The 20203-nt window shown below is 45.5% G+C and overlaps 2 protein-coding genes across 2 annotated transcripts; both read right to left on the reverse strand.

The window, feature by feature from the left end:
• Positions 1 to 262: 262 nt before the first annotated feature.
• LOC148970959 (uncharacterized) lies at positions 263 to 6823 on the reverse strand. Its single transcript, XM_089122652.1, has 5 exons — positions 6743 to 6823; positions 794 to 1162; positions 665 to 694; positions 470 to 505; positions 263 to 358 (listed from the first exon to the last, which is right to left on the reverse strand). Exons 1-5 carry the CDS (start codon positions 6821 to 6823, stop codon positions 263 to 265), a joined length of 612 nt encoding a protein of 203 aa, XP_088978778.1.
• LOC120465304 (piggyBac transposable element-derived protein 4) lies at positions 6820 to 11234 on the reverse strand. The gene is made up of 3 exons (XM_089122653.1): positions 10851 to 11234; positions 8674 to 10346; positions 6820 to 6884 (listed from the first exon to the last, which is right to left on the reverse strand). The coding sequence occupies exons 1-3, from the start codon at positions 11018 to 11020 to the stop codon at positions 6820 to 6822; spliced, it is 1908 nt and encodes a 635-aa protein (XP_088978779.1). The 5' UTR covers positions 11021 to 11234.
• Between the last annotated feature and the right edge of the window lie 8969 nt (positions 11235 to 20203).

Genomic DNA, 20203 nt, shown 5'->3' on the forward strand with positions numbered 1-20203 from the left:
GGAGTTAGTCGGGAGATGATCCCGTTTCCGTTGGTCACTGTTCCAGTGGTCCCGGTCCCGGTGGTCCCGAGTCCAGGGGTCCGGAGAAGGAGAAGGAAGAGTCACGTTCCTACTGCCCAGTCAGAGACTGCTCACGTCCCGTCTGCCTAGCGAGAGACTGTTCACGTTCCGTCTGCCCAGCGAGATACTGTTTACATCCCGTCTGCTCAGGCAGAGAGTGTTCACGTCACATCTGTTCAGCCTGAGACTGTCCACGCCACGTCTACCCGGGCAGAGACGGATCAAGAGATGCCCATTCGCATGGCCGCGAGGGCACGGATGGACCATTTGGACCATCTGATTCGGATCCTGGACATGCCTGTGCTCGCTGTTCCAGAGCCGGAGCTAGTGTCCGTGCCAGAGCCAGAGCCAGAGCCGGAGCCAGTGTCCAATGTTCCTGAGCCTCTGCCGGTGCCTGCTGTTCCTGAACCTGTGCCTGCTGTTCCAGCGCTGGAACCAGAGTCTGCTCCAGAGACAGAGACAGATCAGGAGAAACCCATTCTCGCAGCCGGGGGAATACCCAACAACTATCTGGAGCGTCTGGCACGGATCCTGGAAAGACCCTTCAGACCTTTTGTGTCCCTGGTTCCAGAGCTGGAGCCAGTGCCTGTTCTGGAGCCAGTGCCTGTTCCAGAGCCAGAGCCGGAGCCAGTGCCTGTTCCAGACCCTGTGTTTGTTTCTGTGTTTGTGTCTGTCCTTGTGACCATTTCTGTTTTAGTGGCTGTTCCTGAGCCAGTGTCGGCAGTTCCTGAGCCGGTGGCTGCTGTTCCAGAGCCGGAGGCAGAGCCAGTGCCTGTTCCAGAGCCGGAGGCAGAGCCAGTGCCTGTTCCAGAGCCGGAGGCAGAGCCAGTGCCTGTTCCAGAGCCGGAGGCAGAGCCAGTGCCTGTTCCAGAGCCGGAGGCAGAGCCAGTGCCTGTTCCAGAGCTGGAGGCAGAGCCAATGCCTGTTCCAGAGCCGAAGGCAGAGCCAGTGCCTGTTCCAGAGCCGGAGGCAGAGCCAATGCCTGTTCCAGAGCCAAAGGCAGAGCCAGTGCCTGTTCCAGAGCCAGAGCCAATGTCTGTTCCAGAGCTGGAGCCAATTTCTGTTCCAGAGCCAGTGCCTGTTCCAGTGCCAGTGTTTGTTCCTGTGTTTGTGTCTGTTACAGTTCTTGTGTCTGGTCCTGAGCCGGTGTCTGGTCCTGAGCCGGTGTCTGGTCCTGAGAGGGCATCACCGCCCTGGCCGCCCGAGGGGTCTGCTCCACCCTGGCCGCCCGAGGGGCATGCTCCGCCCTGGCCGCCCGAGGGGTCTGCTCCGCCCTGGCCACCCGAGGGGTCTGCTCCACCCTGGCCGGCCGAGGGGCATGCTCCGCCCTGGCCGCCCGAGGGGTCTTCACCGCCCTGGCCGCCCGAGGGGTCTGCTCCGCCCTGGCCGCCCGAGGGGTCTTCACCGCCCTGGCCGCCCGATCAACTGTCTGTTTCACCCTGGCCGCCCGATGGACTCTCTGTTTCGCCCTGGATGTCCCATAGACTCTCTTTTTTGCCCTGGTCCCTGATTAAGCCCTCACCCTTTGTTACTGTCTCCCATCATGGACCTGGCCCACCATCCCTCCCCCTGATCCTCCACGGTACCACCTCCCTCCTGAACTCTTGTGTTGTGTTGTAGTTGTTGTCATGGAGTGTCTGGTAGCCACTCCGTAGAGGGGGGGTTATGTCACAGTGTCTGGTTGTGTTCCCTTGTTTGTCACTAGAGGTCTTCGTGTTTAAGGTGTCCTTCACTATTGACTTCATTTTCCAGCATTCTGTCTGTCAGTTCAACGAGTCTGTGTTTCCCGAAACCATCGTTCCAATGAATATTCCCAAACAGTATCGCAGAGTTGTTTAGTTGGAATGACAGCTCTCGTGCTGTGGTTAGAGCGAGGCATAGTTTCTTGATTGCATGACATGTGGACGTAATAAATCCTTATTTTGGGCAAAATAAGCAAGCTGACATTCAGTACAACCTGTGCCTTTTATTTAGAATCCATACAAATGTGTTTGACATCTTGAAGTTTGTCAAAATATTTAAAGCATCGTTTTTGAAGACTGTGCATGTGTGAATGTGCTCTACTATGTAGCCTAAGAACGAGTCTATGATTGAATCTGGAAATAAAGCAAAATAACTGAGAAAAATTATTAATATTCCTCAGATGACATGTCTGTAATTTATATCAAAACATCTAGCATTAATTAGATCTCAAACGGTTTCATTAAAATAAGTGATTACTCCACCACGTGCGTAATGTCATAAACCAATGTGGTTGAACACCACTAGGCGACAATATGGTTTCGGAAACAGTCCTGACTCGCTAGTTGATTTGTTGAACGATGCATTGTACTATCGTGAGCTTAGAATTATAAGGTTCTATCTCCACTTTTGGTCGAAATTGAGTTTTTGACATAATCTAATCCATTAGGTGTTTATTAATGCCGGTGTGGTGTTATTTTTGTAAAAAAAAAAAAAAAAGATTAATAGATAAAGCTATAATAGAAGATTGTACTACATAACAGTTTTGCCTGCTGGGATCCCAGATGGCAAACTGACATTGAATCAACGTGCAAATATGACATCGAAACAACGTTGATCCGACATTGTTTTGCTCATCGAATTAACGTTGAACCAACGTCAGGCGCGTCATTCTTTCAAAACTAACGGAAAATCAACTTGAAATCAACGCGCTGTTTCAACGTTATGAAAGCAAACCAATTTTCGATTTTCATTTAGCTTTGAAGAATGCCGCGTCTGACGTTGGTTCAACGTTAATTCGATGAGCAAAATCAACGTTGTTTCAATGTCATGAGAGACGTCGTTTCCACGTTGATTCAATGTCAGTTTGCTGTCTGGGATGTAAAAACTTTGATGCTCAATATCTCAGAACTATCCTAAACGGAGATAGAACCTTATAATTCTAAGCTCACGCTATGGTAAGCAGCGAGTTATATCGTTGTACGGGAAACACACCCCTGAGCTACTCGTTATTGTGTGGTTGACGGACTGTTTATCAGTTTGGACCAATGCAGTGTGAGACGATCTTAATGGAGCAGAGGTGTGTTTCCCGTACAACTAGGTTACTCGCTGCTTCGCTACCATAGTACAATGCATCATTGGAGAAATCAACTACTAGTCCTGACTGTTTCCCAAAACCATATTGTCGCAAAGTATCGTTCGACCACGTTGGTTTTTGACGTCTCGCACATGGTGGAGTAATAACTTATTTTAATGAAACTGTTTGAGATCAAATTAATGCTAGATTTTTTTAATATAAATTACAGACATGTCATCTGAGGACTATTTATGATTGTTCTCAGTTATTTTGCTTTATTACCAGACTCAATCTTACACACTAGAGCTCGTTTACATATGCTCTTCAAACACGGTACTTTAAATCTTTTTACAAGCTAAAAGACGTAAATTACATTTGAATGTATTCGAAATCACAGGCACAGGTTGTACTGAATGTCAGCTTGCTTATTTTGATCAAGATAAGCATTTATTACGTCCACATGCCATGCAATTTAGAAACTATGCCACAATTTTGCAATGCTGTTTACGAATGTTTGTTGGAACGATTGTTTTGTGGATACACAGACTCGTCGAACTATGCTGATAATGACAGAACTTGCGACCATAGTTGGCTAATAATGCTTTTGGGATACACACCCCAGCACGCGTTATTGCACAGCGTGTAGACATCCAGTAAAGAAAGCATTTGAATTTGCTATTGAAGTAATAACATCGCTGCGAGATCTTGTGAGAAACATTCACATCAAACAGTGCTGACGTGAAAACCAGGAAGAGAAACATGTGCCATGAATCACATCACGTCTGTTTTATTTTGACATTATGAATACAATTGCTGCCCTCAAATGTTAAAGGAGTAGTTCACTTTTTAAAAAAAACTTTTGCTGATAATTTACTCACCCCCATGTCATCCAAGATGTCCACGTCTTTTTTTTTTCTTCAGTCAAAAAGAAATTAAGGTTTTTGAAGAAAACATTCCAGGATTTTTTTTCCATAAAATGGACTTCAATGGGGTCCAAACGGTTCCAGGTCCAAAAGACCGTTTCAGTGCAAACTGTTCAAAGGGCTTTAAACGACTCCAGACGATGAATGAGGGTCTTATCTAGGACCCTTCGAGTCATGACTCGAAAAAAGATTTGTTTATTTTGATGAACGAGTTCGAACAGGAGAGTCACGAACACGCATCACAGAACAGAACAAGACGAGCATTTGTGCTTATAAAACTTAAACTTTTTTATTTATTTTTTAAAGGACTGCTCGTTTTACTTGATAAGACCCTTATTCATCGTCTGGTGTTGTTTAAAGTCTTTTAAGGCTGCACTGAAACTCTCATTTGGACCTTGAACTGTTTGGACCCCATTGAACTCCATTATATGGAGAAAATCCTGGAATGTTTTCATCAAAAAACGTAATTTCTTTTCGACTGACGAAAGAATGACATGGACATCTTGGATGACATGGGGGTGAGTAAATTATCAGCAAAAGTTTTTTTTTTAAAGTGAACTACTCCTTTAATCTGAACTAAAATAAACCTTTCTGTATAACTACTACAATATTACATTTCATCTTGTCCAAGGAGTGGTTTTGTTTTATATACTCCTAAGAAAAGTTGAAGTATAACTCCATCTTTGCTCAAAGTAAAAAAATATCATACTTTATGATGTTAGTTTTAATAAAAATATAATAAAAAATCAAATCAAGGAAATTCCTCTGGCAAAATTTGTCTTTCTTCTTTCTTTCTTTTTGCTCTATAGAAAACATACAGAACCGTGAATTGTGAACCGTTACACCCGTTACACCCCCTAGCCTATATATACAGTACTGTGCAGAAGTCTTAGGCACACTATATTATTTTCGCCTCAAAGAAATGGTTTTAAGCCAGTTATTTATATATTTTGTTGTAGTGTCTCAGTAGGAAATATCAGTTTACATTTCCAGACATTACTTGTAATAATCCAGTGAAATTTTTGAATGCACAAGGATTCTGACAACAGCCAATGATCCACACGGAGGTCGGATCTCACCATCATCGAGTGCATCTGAAATTATATGAAGAAACAGAAAAAACAGAGACTAAGACCAGAAGAACTGCGGCAACGTTTCCAAAGACGCTTGAAAAAAGTTACCATACGTACCACCAGAACTGAATACGAGCAAGAAGCACAACTGGATGTACGGGAAGCCAAAAGGTTAAAAAAGTATTGTATTTTTTTTCCCGAAACTTGTAGCCCTAATTGAGTTCCCTTTCGTAGTCACTTCGAGTTACGTCAGAAGTGACGGAGAATGGGGGTTTCGCATAGAAAGCCAATCCTCTTCGAGTATTTAAAAACGAGCCAATGGCATGAAAATGCCTTGGGGCTGCGGAATTTGCATAGCGTATCTCCACCCCACGCAGTGGGTATAAAAGGAGGAAGTGAACGCAACCGCAGTATGTTTTCGCTTCGGAGCCAAGAGATTTCTTCACTCCTCAAGCCATTCTCACTGATTCAAGACTCTTCGAGACGAGCGTCCTCTTCAGTGTTGGTGTGACGGCGGTACCCAGCGAGACTCTGCATTGCCTGCGATCTGAGCAGTGGTCTGCCAGACTTTGCGCTTCTCCCTGGTCGCCTCAGCGCTGAAAGAGTGAATTTCCTCCTCTCTAAGTGAAAGAGCTGCACGCGGCACGTCTTTTTAAAGACGACTCGCCCGTGTTCTTCTGGGTGCGATCGTTTCATGTAATTTTCTGATGGTCGCGATCGCTACTCTGTGTGCCTGGGCTTTCAGCATGCAGTAGCAGCGCTCATGGATGACTCATGTTCCTTCTGAATGGGAACATGAGCATCTCTACACTGTGATCTAGACTCAAAGATCTGATAAAGTGAGAGTCCCCGTGTCCGTTACTCGTTCTGCTTCTTAAAATAGAAGCTCTTCGACTCGCGGATAGGGTGATATGACGGTGAATGTGTGGCACAACCCCCGACGCTAGTTCCTCAGGCCACACCCACCGCTCCAGTGTTAGAGCCAGTGAGCGCTGTATCGCTTCAGACGTCTGCCTCTTTGCAGGTACCGTCTGTTTCGTTCAGCGCTCCAGAGGATGATGCGATGACGATCGCAGCATCACAAGGCGGGCTTGACTCCTCGGGAAGTGAGGATGCGGCCGCGTTGCCTCCCTCGGGAGCGTCAACGTCGCCGTGTCTGATCCCGCGATGACGGCCATGCTATCTCGGGCCTCCGTGAGCATCGGGTGGGGGTGGAACTCCGCCCTGTACCGATCTCTCGCGGCTGGATAATTGGTTTTAGGGTAACGCTGCCGCCTTATGGCCACGGCCAACCCCAATTTCCTTTTTCCCCGAGTTGCATGCGGAACTGACACGCACTTGGGTAAAAAAAAAAAAGCCCCGAGAGCGTGCTTCAGTTTCCCCGCCTTTCCTCCCCTCGGCGACGCGGTTGCCTGTGGGTACGCTGGGACTTCCCTGGTCGAACGCTCTGTTGCGGCTGCGTCCGCAGGGCGTTTCTCCCGCGGTGCTCCCAGATGCCCATCCAAAGCCTATAGGTTCTTGTCATCTATGGCGGCGCGATCCTGTAGAGCGGCGGGACAGGCAGCCTCCGCCCTGCATATGATGAGCACCTGCTAGCTGCTCAGGAATGTGCACGAGGAGGGGACGGACCAAGCGAGCCTGCGACCGACCTCACTCTCAAACGGGCGACGGAAGCGGCCGCTCGCTCCCTTGGTCAGGTGATGCCCAACAATGTGGTCCAGGAGCTTCATCTAAGGAGCATCATCGTTTCGGTGGTGTGGTCCAGGACTTCGCCCAGCAGTTCTCGACCGCCTAGGAGCAGAGGAAGGCGGGTTTACACTTCTGCCCCGACGCCAGCTGCTGCCTCCACCCAGCCGTCGGCTCAGACGCCTCAGCCTGCTCGCCGCCGAGGACGCCCCTCTGTGGCTCCCTTCCCTCCCACGCGGCCCCAGCAGCAGCCTTCAGCCGGTTCGCGTCGTGGAGGAGGCCACAGGTAAGCGTCACAGCCCCCTCAGGCCGCGTGCCCCGCTAACGCCAGGCGAAGCGATGTTCCTGATCAGTGATAGTGTCACGGTTTTTCACAGGAGGCTGTAGTAGGGCCCCTCCTTCCCCCGGTGGAGGGCCGGTGGAGAATCTTTTGTTTTAGCTAGCTCCTCGCTGCTCACCCAAGAGTGAGCAGTGCCTTGAGCTGGTTGAAGAAAAACTGACACTATCATTGAGCACACAGACTGGAATGAGTGCGCACGACCCCAGTGCGTCGCCCCGCTCATTCCTCTCTGTCTCTGAGGGTGCGGATTGGAGCATGTGTCGTCCCTCGACTACACCACTCCCCTCCCCCTCTATCGCCAGACCCCCGGCAGAACAGACCCCCGTGGAACGCTGGTCCTTCCCTGGTCTCTTCTGTCGGGGAACGGGGCTTGACTGTGCATCCGCACAGGGTAACTTCTGTGCGCATGCCGGTCTCCCTGTACCGCTGCCCCTCCGGGGGGACGTCTGTGGTTCGCATGACTCCGCTGGTTCAGTTCCTGGGAGCCTGGCTAGAGCTCCCCGACCTGTCCAGCTGCATCATCAGAACAATCAGATAATCGGCTACGCGACTCAGTTCGCGAGGTCTCCTCCCCACTTCAGGGGAGTTCGCTCCACGGTGATCGGTGGCAATGCCCCGGTCATGAGAGCGGAGATTGCGACCCTGCTGGCGAAGGGTGCAATCGAGACGGTCCCTCCAGCTGAGGTGAGGTCCGGGTTTACAGCCCATACTTCACTGTCCCCAAGAAGACCGGTGGGTTACAACCGATCCTGGATCTGCGCATTTTGAACCGTACTCTCCATCGACTACCGTTCAAAATGCTCACAGCCAAACGCATTTTCGAATGCGTTCGGCTTCAGGATTGGTTTGCAGCGATCGACCTGAAGGACGCGTACTTTCATGTCTCCATATTGCCTCGACACAGACCGTTCTCGGTTTGCCTCGAGGCCAGGCATCAGTACACAGTTCTGCCTTTCGGGTTAGCTCTGTCACCTCGCGTCTTCACGAAGATCGTCGAGGCAGCCCTTGTTCCCCTTCGCGAATACGGGGTTCGCATCCTGATTTATCTCGACGATTGGCTGATACTGGCATACTCTCGAGAACAGCTTTGCGAACACAGAGACCTGGTGCTCCGGCACCTAGCCCGTCTGGGCCTTCGGGTCAACCGGGAGAAGAGCAAACTTTGCCCCGTACAGAGGATCTCTTTTCTCAGCATGGAGATAGACTCGGTCGCCATGTCCGCGCAGCTCATGTATGAGCACGCACACTCACTGCTGACTTGTCTTCGACTGTTCGAGGGCAAGAGTGCGGTTCCACTGAAACTTTCAGAGGCTCCTGGGGCAAATGGCATCCGCAGCCGTGGCAACGCCGCTCGGATTGCTTCACATGAGACCGCTTCAGCTGTGGCTTTGCGATCGAGTCCCGAGGTGGGCATGGCATCGCGGCTCACTCCGAGTTCCAGTGACTCCAGCGTGCCGCCAAACCTTCTCCGTGGTCGAACCTCAGCTTTTTTCGGGCCGGTGTCCCTCTTCAGCGAGTTTCCAGGCATCTCGTTGTCTCCACGGATGCATCTACCACGGGTTGGGGTGCCATGTGCAATGGGCATGCAGCCGCGGGTTCCTGGACAGCTCAACATTTCTGCAGCCAACCTCTCTCTGAAGGTTTTCTGTGTGAGAGGCTTCGTGAGTGTGGGCTCGTTCCTCATCTTGAACAACTCCTTGTGCAGAAGGAAACTGTTCACCACAGCGATGTCAATAAAATGGTAAAAGAAAGTCTTGTACCACTTCATTGTCTTGTGGTGCACAGTGTAATAGCCTATCAAGGCATCAGATACATCAACACCACCCATGTTCTTGTTGTAGTCCACCACAGCGTCTGGAATAGGGATGTACTTGGTTTTCCACACACCAGCCTCTTTTACCTTCCTCTTGACAGTGTGTCCACTAAAAGCCTCATGGATAGTGGAGCACATGGTCACCTCCCGGGTATCCATCCACTTCACAAAGAGAAGTTTGCCATCTCTTATCCAGCGCATATCTCCCCGGGCAGCCTTTTTGTGGAGGTCGTTTTGTGCAGTATGTGGAAACCCAATACGATTTTGCCTGATGGTCCCACAACAACCAATGTGTTTTGTGTACAAGTCCAGAAACAGGGCAGGGCTAGTATAAAAATTATCAACAAACAAATTATAGCCCCTACCAAGCAGTGGAAATGGCAAAAGGTCCATGACTGAACTGTAGCTGAGACCATGGCCTGTGGTGTCCACACTCTTGCCAGCATACACAAAAAAATTCCATGTGTACGCAGTTGCTGCATCAGCCAGCACAAAGAGTTTGTAACCCCACTTTGTTGGTTTGTCCTTCATATATTGTTTCATGCTGCTGCGGGCCTTGGACGCGACCATCCTCTCGTCGATGCAAATGTTTTTATTCGGGTGGAAGTTTGCTTGGCAGGCAGTCACCATCTCAGTGTAGAGAGGCTTGATCTTGAAAAGCCTGTCGTACTGATCCGTGCTCCTCTTCCGCTCATTCTCCTCGTCTTCTTCTGGGTTACTCAAATGCAGGGACCACAAGATGGCTTCGAAGCGGTCCCGTGACATCTTTTCACTTGGGAAGTGGAAGTTATATGGCCACGCCTTCCGCCAGTAGTCAGATCTGAGATGCACCTGAACGAGGCCTGTATAAATTATGATGGCCATGAAAACATAAAATTCCTGTGCCGTCAGCGCCTTCCACACAAACTTCATGCCAGCCTGTAGTCGCTTCGCAGCATTGAAATTTGTATTGTCAATTATTGTCCTGACCACAGATGCACTAAAAAAAAGCTGGAACAGTGTGAGGGGAGACCATGATGCTGTTGTATCAAAGGTGGGGCCTGGGGTCCTGGCTGGCATGAATCTGGGTGGGTCAGGTTTGTTGTCCTTCTCCTCTCTGTTGTGCCACGGCTGTTCTTGGTCTCTTGAAGTGGCAGACCTACTCCGACCACGCTTAGGTCTAGCTGACTTCTGTAGTGCTTTCCCCTTTCTTTTTGGACGGCTTTCTTGAGGCACATCAGAATCAGATGAGGTGGGGGATGTGCTTGATGGCTGTGGTTGAGGTGTTGATGGCCTTGCCTGTAGCTGTGGTGCAGAAGCGCGTCGGGGGGTGGTGCGGCGTGGCTGGGGCAGAGGTGTTGATGGCCTTGGCTGGGGGGGGTGGGCTGGTGCAGAGGTAGCAGAAGATGAAGGCCCCTCATAATCTTCATCATCACTGTGAAACAAAGGAGAAAGAAAAACTATAAAGATATATTCACACTGACACTGTATTTGAACAGAAATGATTCACTGTTACAGAAAACTGTAGTAACATAACCCACTGACTAACTGAAATGCCTAGAAATGTTTATAGAAGTTTAGAGAAATAACCCACAGTAACTGTAAACACTAGTACATTTTGTTTGTACTGGGAAAGTAAACAAACAATCCAGTTTGAGTGTGTGGTAAACATGTTTGGACTTAGAAAGTAAGCAAACAAACAATCCACTTTGAGTGTGTAGTAAACATCTTTGAACAAAGAAAGTAAGCAAAAAAGCCAGTTTGAGTTTGTGTATTCAGACGCTTTGTCCATATTTTTTACAGTCTATGATCCATTCATTGTAGGGAAGCTAGAAAGCTAACTAGAAAAACGGGCATTTTACACAAATAACAGTGAAACAGCTCCGTACTTTGATACCAAACACGAGAAGTAAATTATAACAAAACGTATTTCACATACCTTTCGGATGTCGGCAGTTTATAATCAGGATCAGAAATGCCCTCAGCAACAAACAGATCTTCATCCTCAGATGAAGAGTCAATGGCACTGACTGGAGCTTCTAAGTCCGCTTGAATCATTGCCAGTGCTTCGGCGGCCGACATCTTCTTCTCCCATTTTCTCTGTGCCATTATTTCTCCGAGAAACGAAAAGGAATGGCTCAATAGTCAATATTATAATCCACGAGTGCAATCAGTGAATTCAGGTGTGCGATCAGCTGCGCGCTACTACTATTTATCCGCAGAGCGATCCTTTCTATTGGCTGTGCGCGCTGCGTCATGAAGGCAAACGTCCTACGCGCATCCATATCTCGGCAACCGATTGGTCAATTTGGATGATTGACACCTCTTTCTTCAGAACCAATAGAATCGATGGCATTTCGCAAAATCCGCGCAAACAACACCACTAGCCAACCAGGAGCCGACACACGCATTGCGTAAGACTAGCACGTTTCACCCCACTCCTCATGCGCAGTCTGTTTCCACAGCAGGACATAGTTGCAGACTGTCCGGAATCATCTCAAAGTGACACAGAGGCATCGGAGTAATCGCAAACACAGTTGATATGGCATTGTACACATTTTTTATCTCAAGACAGCAATCGAAGACACAATTCATAGTGGTAAATGTGTAAATAAAAGTTTTTTTTGTTGTTCACTGACTGTTTACTTCGTGAGTTTTTGTCGTACAGTGATGTGAGTTAGACTGTTGGATTCTGTGGAGCCTCCTGAATCATTTGAGTGGTCGTTTGCCTTCATAGATCAACATCAGAGAGATTAGAAGTGCTGTGACTACTGTCATCAACGTGTTTCAGACAGACAGTGTGTTTTACAATAAAATTACTCAATTGCTTCGTGTTTGATGTGTGTTTTGTTTTGGCGAAAATGAATAGCATCATTTTTTAGCGGAGTTCTGTCTGATTACGGGGATATGCGGCATAGTTAGGTTGCGCTTTGAAGTGAAAGGACATAAAAGGCGCTAAGCCCCGTTGCCCCCGGTACCGGGGGCGGCCGTTATTAAGTTAAAATTAACAAAGAATGAACAATACTTCTACAGCATTTATTAATCTTTGTTAATGTTAATTTCAACATTTACTAATACTTTTTAAAAATCTTGTTAACATTAGTTAACGCACTGTGAACTAACATGAACAACAATGAACAGATTTGTATTAACTAACGTTAACAAAGAATAACAAATACAGTAACAAATGGTTAGTTCATGTTAGTTAATACATTAACTAATGTTTAATAAATGAACCTTATTGTAAAGTGTTACCATGAATTCACAGAAATATCATTGGAGTGCAAGAGCCATTTTATTATGCTGCAGTAGTAAGACATTTAAATGTTGCGCCAATGCTTGGCCTTTTTCGCTTTCCGTACATCCAGCTGAGCTTCGTTGCAACTGCTACGCATGCGCTGTCAGGGGGAACAGGAATGGGCTATATGCACACATAAGTTCCGCATTTGACGCAAGGATGCTCGTCCATTTCCGGTTGTGTAGATTAAAGCGGAGGAGAACCGAGGAAAACGGGATTATGGCAGAGTCTTCAAAATTTACTGTCCTCCCGTCTCTGAAACGAAACGTACATACGTTTAGATGTAATTTTATATATAGTTATGTTTATTTAGCCTAATATAATTTTAAAAAGAAGCAAACACAACGAGGGGTGTCTGTTTTATCTGTTTTTGTGACTAACGTTTCTTTATTATAACCATGGACTATAAAATTCAATATAAATTCTCTGTATTGCATTGGACTCTATACGATCGGAAGTCATCGAGCATCCTTAATCCTTCACCGGAAATACCGCCGTGCATAGAGCCCATTCCAGTAGGGAACAGAATCGACTGCAACACCGGTGGCCCGCTGGACCTATGTTAGCGATGCAAACTAAACAGCTGTTTTACGATAGAAGTTTTAAACGACCGACATTAATCAGATTGCAAAGACTATTAATCAAAGCTCAACTTCGGGAAGGGGAGATTTACAGGTAAAGATACAGAGACTGAGAGAAGAAGAGAGGAGGAGAAGCAGGAAGATCAATGGGCTATATGCACGCATAAGTTCCGCATTTGACGTAAGGATGCTCGTCCATTTCCGGTTGTGTAGATTAAAGCGGAGGAAAACCGGAGAAAACGGGATTATGGCAGAGTCTTCAATATTTACTGTCCTCCCGTCTTTGAAACGAAACGTACATACGTTTAGATGTAATTTTATAGGCTATATAGTTATGTTTATTTAATATAATTTTAAAAAGAAGCATAAACACAACGAGGGGTGTCTGTTTTATCTGTTTTTGTGACTAACGTTTCATTAGTATAACCATGGAGTATAAAATTCAATATAAATTCTCGGTATTGCATTGGACTCTATGATCGGCGGAAGTTATCGAGCATCCTTAATCCTTCACCGGAAATAATGCCGTGCATAGAGCCCATTGCCTATTGCATACTGTGCCCAGAATGAGAATAACTTTATTACAATGGATTCCTATTTAACACAGATGTGAGGTCACCGCGAGGTTCGGATCTCCATCATTTTTTTACATTCAAAAATAAAATGTCATGCTCTTTGAATGATTAATTAGGCATGTTTAAACCACCTCACATGAGTGTTTCCAATTCATGTTGCTGTGAGAAGCTATAGCGCAGTGAACAGCGCGTTGTGAATGAGAGCGCGAGTGCAGCATCTGTGTTGCCAGATCCACCTAATGGAAAAGTGCAGTTATCTCCTGGACCTGTTTTTCTGATTTAATGTGACACTTTAAAAAGTTATTAAAGTGGAAAGTTGCATGTTAGGATTAGTGATATATTCATCTTATTTCCAAAACACAAGCTATCAACTAATCTCGCATTATTATTATTATTATTTTGTTTTGCTTGTTTTTCGCAGCAATATCTGGCAACACTTTACTGTCAGCGTTAATAAAAAAAATAAAAAAAAGCTTATAGACAAACTGTAATTGCATAAAGCTATCACATTCGGTAAGACAAACGCAATGATCATCGTGATTTTCTGTAAGAAATATGTAAGCTATAACACTATCAAAAACAATAGCATTATACAGATCTGTATGTTACAGAATGAAATTTGCCAAATAACCTTACTGGCCAGCTGGAAGAAGCTCATGCTGTTTAGTTAACATTTCACAAAGTCATTATTACAATTATCAAAGCAGTGTTTCTCAGCTAGCAATCTATTCAACCAGAATTTGTGTTTATTCTGTGTGACTTGCAGAAATATAAGACTTTGCTAGACCTACTTTTATTCTATATTTCTTTGCACAAAACTTCAAAACTTTCACACAAAAAAAAAAAAAAAAAAAAAAAAACCCGGGGGAGCATACCCGGCTATTGCACTGAATAGAAAATAATATTTTTGAAAAATACAATGAATTACAAGGCTGTACAGAACACTATTGCTTATATACTGAGGTTTTAATTACATTATTTTAATATAGTCAGTCGGGAACTAAAGCGGGCCGGTCTAAGGCATGAAACTCCAGGGCTGAAAATGAGTCCCAATCCGGCCCTGTGTGGGACATTAGGAAAAGCTTATGCAGCTTGTCAGCTGGAGAGCTTCTTCAGGTCACCAGAGCGGTGGAGCCAGTGTCGAGTGAGGACCAGTCAGAGCTTGTGGAGGGAGAGGAGGAAGGATGTTATGATTACATCAACCCGTTCATGCACAGTAAGCAGTTACTTGACACGGAGGACAAGGGAATGGTTCAGTTGTTGATATTGAAAGACGCTATTGATGCTTTGGTGTAATGTTGTGATGATGATGTGTCGATGCCAAATGTAGAAGGTGATTGTGAATTACATACTGTACAGGGTCGGCGTAAGCTTGATAACCGTGTTGATTTTATTGAAAATTCAGTCATTACCCAAACAGTCCCTGAAAACACCACAGACACTTAGACAGAGCCACCACACATTCAATGTAGCTAGGTCTGCGTCACCTTGTGATATTGCTGAACTAGATTCAGGCCCAAAAGAACCAGCAATGTTAAATACACCTGACACAGCTAATACTGAGTTACTTAAAGTGCTAGCCAGGTATGAAGAAATTAGCAAGAAACTCATACAGTGCTTACCAACACATGCTGTACCGCCAAAGACACAGTTAACTCAATCTTCAGGCCTTCTTCAACAGTCAAACAGAAAACCTCCGAGTGAACTTGTCTCTCAGTTGGCACATGAGGCAATGAGAACTCCTGTAGTCAGGAAGGAAAATGATCAAGTTGGACATGATGGATCAGCGGCCTCAGAGAGAGAGCAAAGTACGGTGTCAAAGTCATCTCCTACAACAGTGCCTGGTTGGACTCCAAAGAAACCTACCGTGACCCACAAAGAATGTTTAGATGCAGTACTGATGAGGGAAACAGGACTGATGGATGCATATGTAACGGAGGCCAGCTGTGCGAGTAAACCTGACATCCCCGACCTCAATAGGCGCTCTAGTGACAGACGCTAGAGGCTGCAGTCTTTAGCCTCCTTGTTAGAGCGCCCGACTCTCACGCCGGAGACCCGGGTTCGAGGCCCGTTCGGAGCGGGGCGAGTAGGACCCGGGTGGAGGGGTTACATTGGTGCCGTGACCCGGATGAGAGTGAGGTTTAGGGGGGTGAGTGTAACGGAGGCCAGCTAGTAGTTGCTGTGCGAGTAAACCTCACTCCCCGACCTCAATAGGCGCTCTAGCGACAGACGCTAGGGGCTGCAGTCTTTAGCTTCCTTGCTAGAGCGCCCGACTCTCACGCCGGAGGCCCGCTCGCAGCGGGGCGAGTAGGACCCGGGTGGAGGGGTTACACATACTTACCAGTTGGACAAGAGACACCTGTAAGAGACTACATACGGGAAAGACAAACCTACCTAAAAGAGAGCACAAACAAAAAAGTCCTGAAAAAGAGGATTTATTTTTTTTTTTATTTAACCCTTATTTAACCAGGGAAATCCTTTGAGTACAAGTCTCTTTTGCGAAGGAGCCCTGGCCAAGAAGGCCCAGTAAAGGTTCCACATAAAATACAAAATAAAAATAAAAACAATAAACATACAGGACATAGTAAGTACATTAACAATTACAATGCTTAAAAAGTAAAATACAATGACCTTACAACAGTTAAAAATACTATGTAACAAATTAAAATATTATACACTTATCCTAATTTGGGAAGCAGGGACAGGTGCCCATTGTGGCTGTTTCCTGAAACTTTACTAGCCTCTTAAAGTGACCAAAGGAGACCAAGTTATCAAGTTTTAAGTCATTCTGTAATAGGTTCCACGCTGATGGGGCAGAGATTCTGAATGCCTGCTTCCCTAACTCTGTTCGAGCCCTAGGCACAATCATGTGGAGATAATCATTGGACCGCAGGTAGCGAGTGCTGGCCTTGAAGGATATAAGCCTACATAAATAAGGGGGCAATGTCCCAATAATGGATTTATATATAAACAATCGCCACCGGGTTAGCCTGCGCTGAGCAAGGGAGGGCCACTGGACTAGATCATACAGAGAGCAGCAATGTGTAAGGGGTTTGCACCCCGTAATGAATCTAAGTGCGCCATGATAAACAGAGTCCAGTTGGTGCGAATATTTATTTGGGGCGTGCATATATAAGAAATCGCCATAATCCAAAAGAGACAAAAAGGTAGCCTTGACCAATTTTTTCCTAGTTGCAAGGGAAAAGCAGGCCCTGTTCCTAAAATAGAATCCTTTTTTTTCCGGGCTAAATTTTGGATATGAGCCTTAAAAGTCAAATGTTCATCAAGTAAAAGGCCCAGGTACTTATAATCAGCCACACGTTCTATTATATTTCCCTGCAGGGTTACAATATATGGAGTGATAGCCATGGAGCTCCTTTTATTCGAGAACAGGACTGCCTTAGTTTTATTTGCATTCAGCACAAGCTTCAATTCAAAAAGCCTAGATTGTACAACATCAAAGGCATCCTGCAAGTACTGAAAAGTCTCATGAAGGGTTTCTCCACAACTGTAAATAATTGTGTCATCAGTATAAAAATGAAACAGAGCGTTATGGACATTTGAGCCAAGATCATTCACATAAATGGTAAATAAAAGTGGACCCAGCACCGACCCTTGAGGCACCCCTGATACAACTTGTAAGAAACCTGAAAAACTACCATCAAAGTGACACACTGAGTCCTATCTGAGAGATAATTTTCAAACCAACCAACTGCCTTCTCAGAAAGACCAATGCTGAGCAGTCTCTGTTTTAAAATACAATGGTTCACAGTATCAAAAGCTTTCGAGAGATCGATAAAAAGAGCTGTACACATCTTTTTGTTGTCCAGTGCCTCAATGATGTCATTTACCACCTTCAACGAAGCAGAGATGGTACTATGATTTTTTCGAAAGCCCGACTGAAACTCTGATAGGATATTATTAACACTCAGAAATGCTTTCAGTTGTTCACTTACTAGTTGTTCTAAGACCTTTGACAGCACAGACAAGTTGGAGATAGGCCTATAGTTGTTTAACAAGGTAGGATCTCCTCCCTTTAACAAAGGGAAGACATGAGCAGATTTCCAGATTGATGGCATAACATTCTGGGCCAAAGACAAATTAAAAATATACATAAGTGGTTTAGCAATAAAATCTGCAGCAATTTTTAAGAAATATGGCTCTAAACAATCTGAGCCGGCAGGCTTTTTGATGTCCAATGACATTAGGGCTTTATGCACATCATCGATTGCAAACGGGGCAAAGGTAAAAGGCTGGCCAACACAGCATCTTCGCTCAGCATTACCATCAGAAGATGAGGTTTTTGGAGATAGAGATTGGTCGAACGAAGAACCAGATGCAACAAAATGTTCGTTGAAACATTCCAGCATTGCCGATCTTTCCGAGATAATATTATCATCTCTAATGATATGGGGAGGCAGTTCATTATGAGATTTAGTTAACGAAATTGACCGGATGGACTTCCAAAAAGTCCTAGGGTTATTTAGATTGTCTGTAGTGGCCGCTAGATAGAATTCAGTTTTAGCGTGTCGGACCACTGCTGTAAACTAGTTCCGTAGTCGTCTAAATTAAATCCTGTCGGCCTCCAACCCAGAATTTCGAGCCCTTGCCCAAGCCACGTCTCTCTCGTGAAGAAGTTTGCTGAGTTCCGTCGAGAACCAAGGGTTGTCTCGTCCCTTGACTCTAAACTTACGCATGGGAGCATGTTTATTAATAAGTTGCAAAAAACCATCATGAAAGTATTTCCAGGCTATCTCAACCTCATCAATAAGCCCAATGCAGTCCCAATTAAAATAATATAAATCATGTAAGAAACCTTGTAAGGAGAAATGTTTCGCATCACGTTTTTCAATGCATCGAGGCCTGGATTTTGGAATTTTTGCATTTCTAACTGCAGAAATTATACAATGATCACTAATGTAATTAGCAAACAAACCAATTTCAGAAAATTTATGAGGTGCATTTGTCAATAGCAAATCAATTAGAGTAGATTTCTCTGGGTGTTTTGAATTTGGGCGAGTACGAGACGCAATTAATTGTGTGAGATTGAATTCACTGCAAAGGCCCTTCATTCCATCTGAAGCAGGTTTGAACCAGTCCCAGTTCATATCGCCTGCCATAATAATCTCACTGTACTGCAGCTGTGATAAAAGCTGTGACAGCGTCAGAAGGGTATCGGCTGCAGCAGAAGGTGGTCTGTAGCATCCAACAACAGTGACAGTCAAGCCTTTATACACCCCAACATTTAGGGCCAGTAATTCCAGTTGTTTACTCACAGATTTAGACAGAACTACATTTGCAGTGAACTTGTTCTTTACATATATAGCCACGCCCCCAACCTTACGAGGCCGGTCGGTTCTAAAGACATTGTATCCACTGATAACAATGTCTTTATCTGTGACTGATTTAGAGAGCCATGTTTATGAAAGAATTATAATATCTGCATCAGTGGATTTTGCCCAAATACGTAAAGAATCAATTTTGGGAAGCATACTTCGCATATTCAAATGAATAATACCCAGCCCAGACCTGTTTTTAAAATTAGCCGGAGTATTACAGATTTTAGAGTCAATATCAACTGGGCCAGGATTTGGCTGCACATCACCACAAATAATTAACAACATAATGATCAAGCATCTCAAGCATTGTCAGATGAAAGAGTGAAGCTTTTCAAAACAGCAAGGCACAAAAAACGAAGAAGGGATACAGAAGGAACACTATAGAGAGGCTGTAGTTTCTGCGCAGGTAACTCTGGCCTGGAACAAGTCATACTGGGAACAAATGAGGGACCCCGCGCCTTCACTAGAGAGGTTTCATCAGGGGGAGTTTCATCAGGGACATTCATAATCCCGTGTCCCCAGAGCAAGACAAGGCTCAGTAGAAGAAGTGACATTGTCAGTACTATAGAGTTGCGACTCAAATGGAAGAGCAAATTGCTTGGCAGGTGGCTGCGTGTGCAGGCAGAGTGAAGGCTGGACAGTTTGGTAGTTCAATGATCAAGCACAGGTGCAGGCAAAAAGGAAGTCTTACCAGTCGAATCCAGGTGAAGCACAATAAGAAGCATTTCATAGATTACCAGTAGGGCCATGTGGACGACCATGCGGCAGGAGGACATGGGCAGCAGCAACAGTGAGAAGATGCAAGCCAAACAGCAAAAAAGCAGCATGCAGTGAGAGTTAATTGATTAGCCAGATCAGCGCAAGCAGACAGCAGCAGCAAAAAATTCCAGCAAAACTTAGCAGATGAGATGGTCGGGCTCAGCAAAATTTTAGACAAATATTTGACAAACAAACACTGCTACACATGTGTGGCCATCTTGGATTTTGAGCACTTCCAGGACCAGGAGGATAAACAAAGCTCAATGGATAGAGAAATGGAAGTAGTGGGAGAGGAATCACAGACAAGTAAACAACTTGAGAATACTCACCTATACCAGCTTGAAGAGATATATGGACATGAGGAGCAAGTACAAGACTTCTTCCCCTAATTTGTGCCTTGGCCTGCAAAAGAGACGCATAGAGAGGTCAGGAGGTCGGCCAGAGAGAGGAGGCAGAGGCCAATATTCACTTATGAGTCACTGGGCAACCCTCATTACAAACTCATGTAGAGTCCATTTCCTCACAGTCTACCTCACCCCCCCTACCTTTCATGCCACATATGCATAGCCAGTTAATTTTACCTACTGCTTATACACCTCATATGTACATGCCTTATACATATTACATGCCCATTGCTACACACGTTTACTAGAAAACAAACAGAGTAGGAGTTTTAGTTTTGTTTTTATGGGTAAATGTTCGGAGCCATTTCTTGTTTGTCGGGGTGGATGTGACACTCA

This window comes from Pimephales promelas, chromosome 18, assembly GCF_988280905.1.
Source record: "Pimephales promelas chromosome 18, fPimPro1.hap1.1, whole genome shotgun sequence".
NCBI lineage: Eukaryota > Metazoa > Chordata > Actinopteri > Cypriniformes > Leuciscidae > Pimephales > Pimephales promelas.

Excerpts from the sequence above, each read along its gene's own strand:
- LOC148970959 (XM_089122652.1), bottom strand. The coding sequence starts at position 6,823 with ATGAAGCTCCTGGACCACATTGTTGGGCATCACCTGACCAAGGGAGCG. Across the intron at positions 695-793 it reads CTCTGGAACAGCAGCCACCG|GCACTGGCTCCGGCTCTGGC; the intron begins GCTCAGGAACTG and ends GGTCTGGAACAG. Across the intron at positions 359-469 it reads CGCTGGAACAGCAGGCACAG|GCATGTCCAGGATCCGAATC; the intron begins GTTCAGGAACAG and ends CAGCGAGCACAG.
- LOC120465304 (XM_089122653.1), bottom strand. The coding sequence starts at position 11,020 with ATGGCACAGAGAAAATGGGAGAAGAAGATGTCGGCCGCCGAAGCACTG. Across the intron at positions 10,347-10,850 it reads AAACTGCCGACATCCGAAAG|TGATGATGAAGATTATGAGG; the intron begins GTATGTGAAATA and ends TTTGTTTCACAG. Across the intron at positions 6,885-8,673 it reads ACATGGCACCCCAACCCGTG|GCGGTCGAGAACTGCTGGGC; the intron begins GTAGATGCATCC and ends CTCTGCTCCTAG.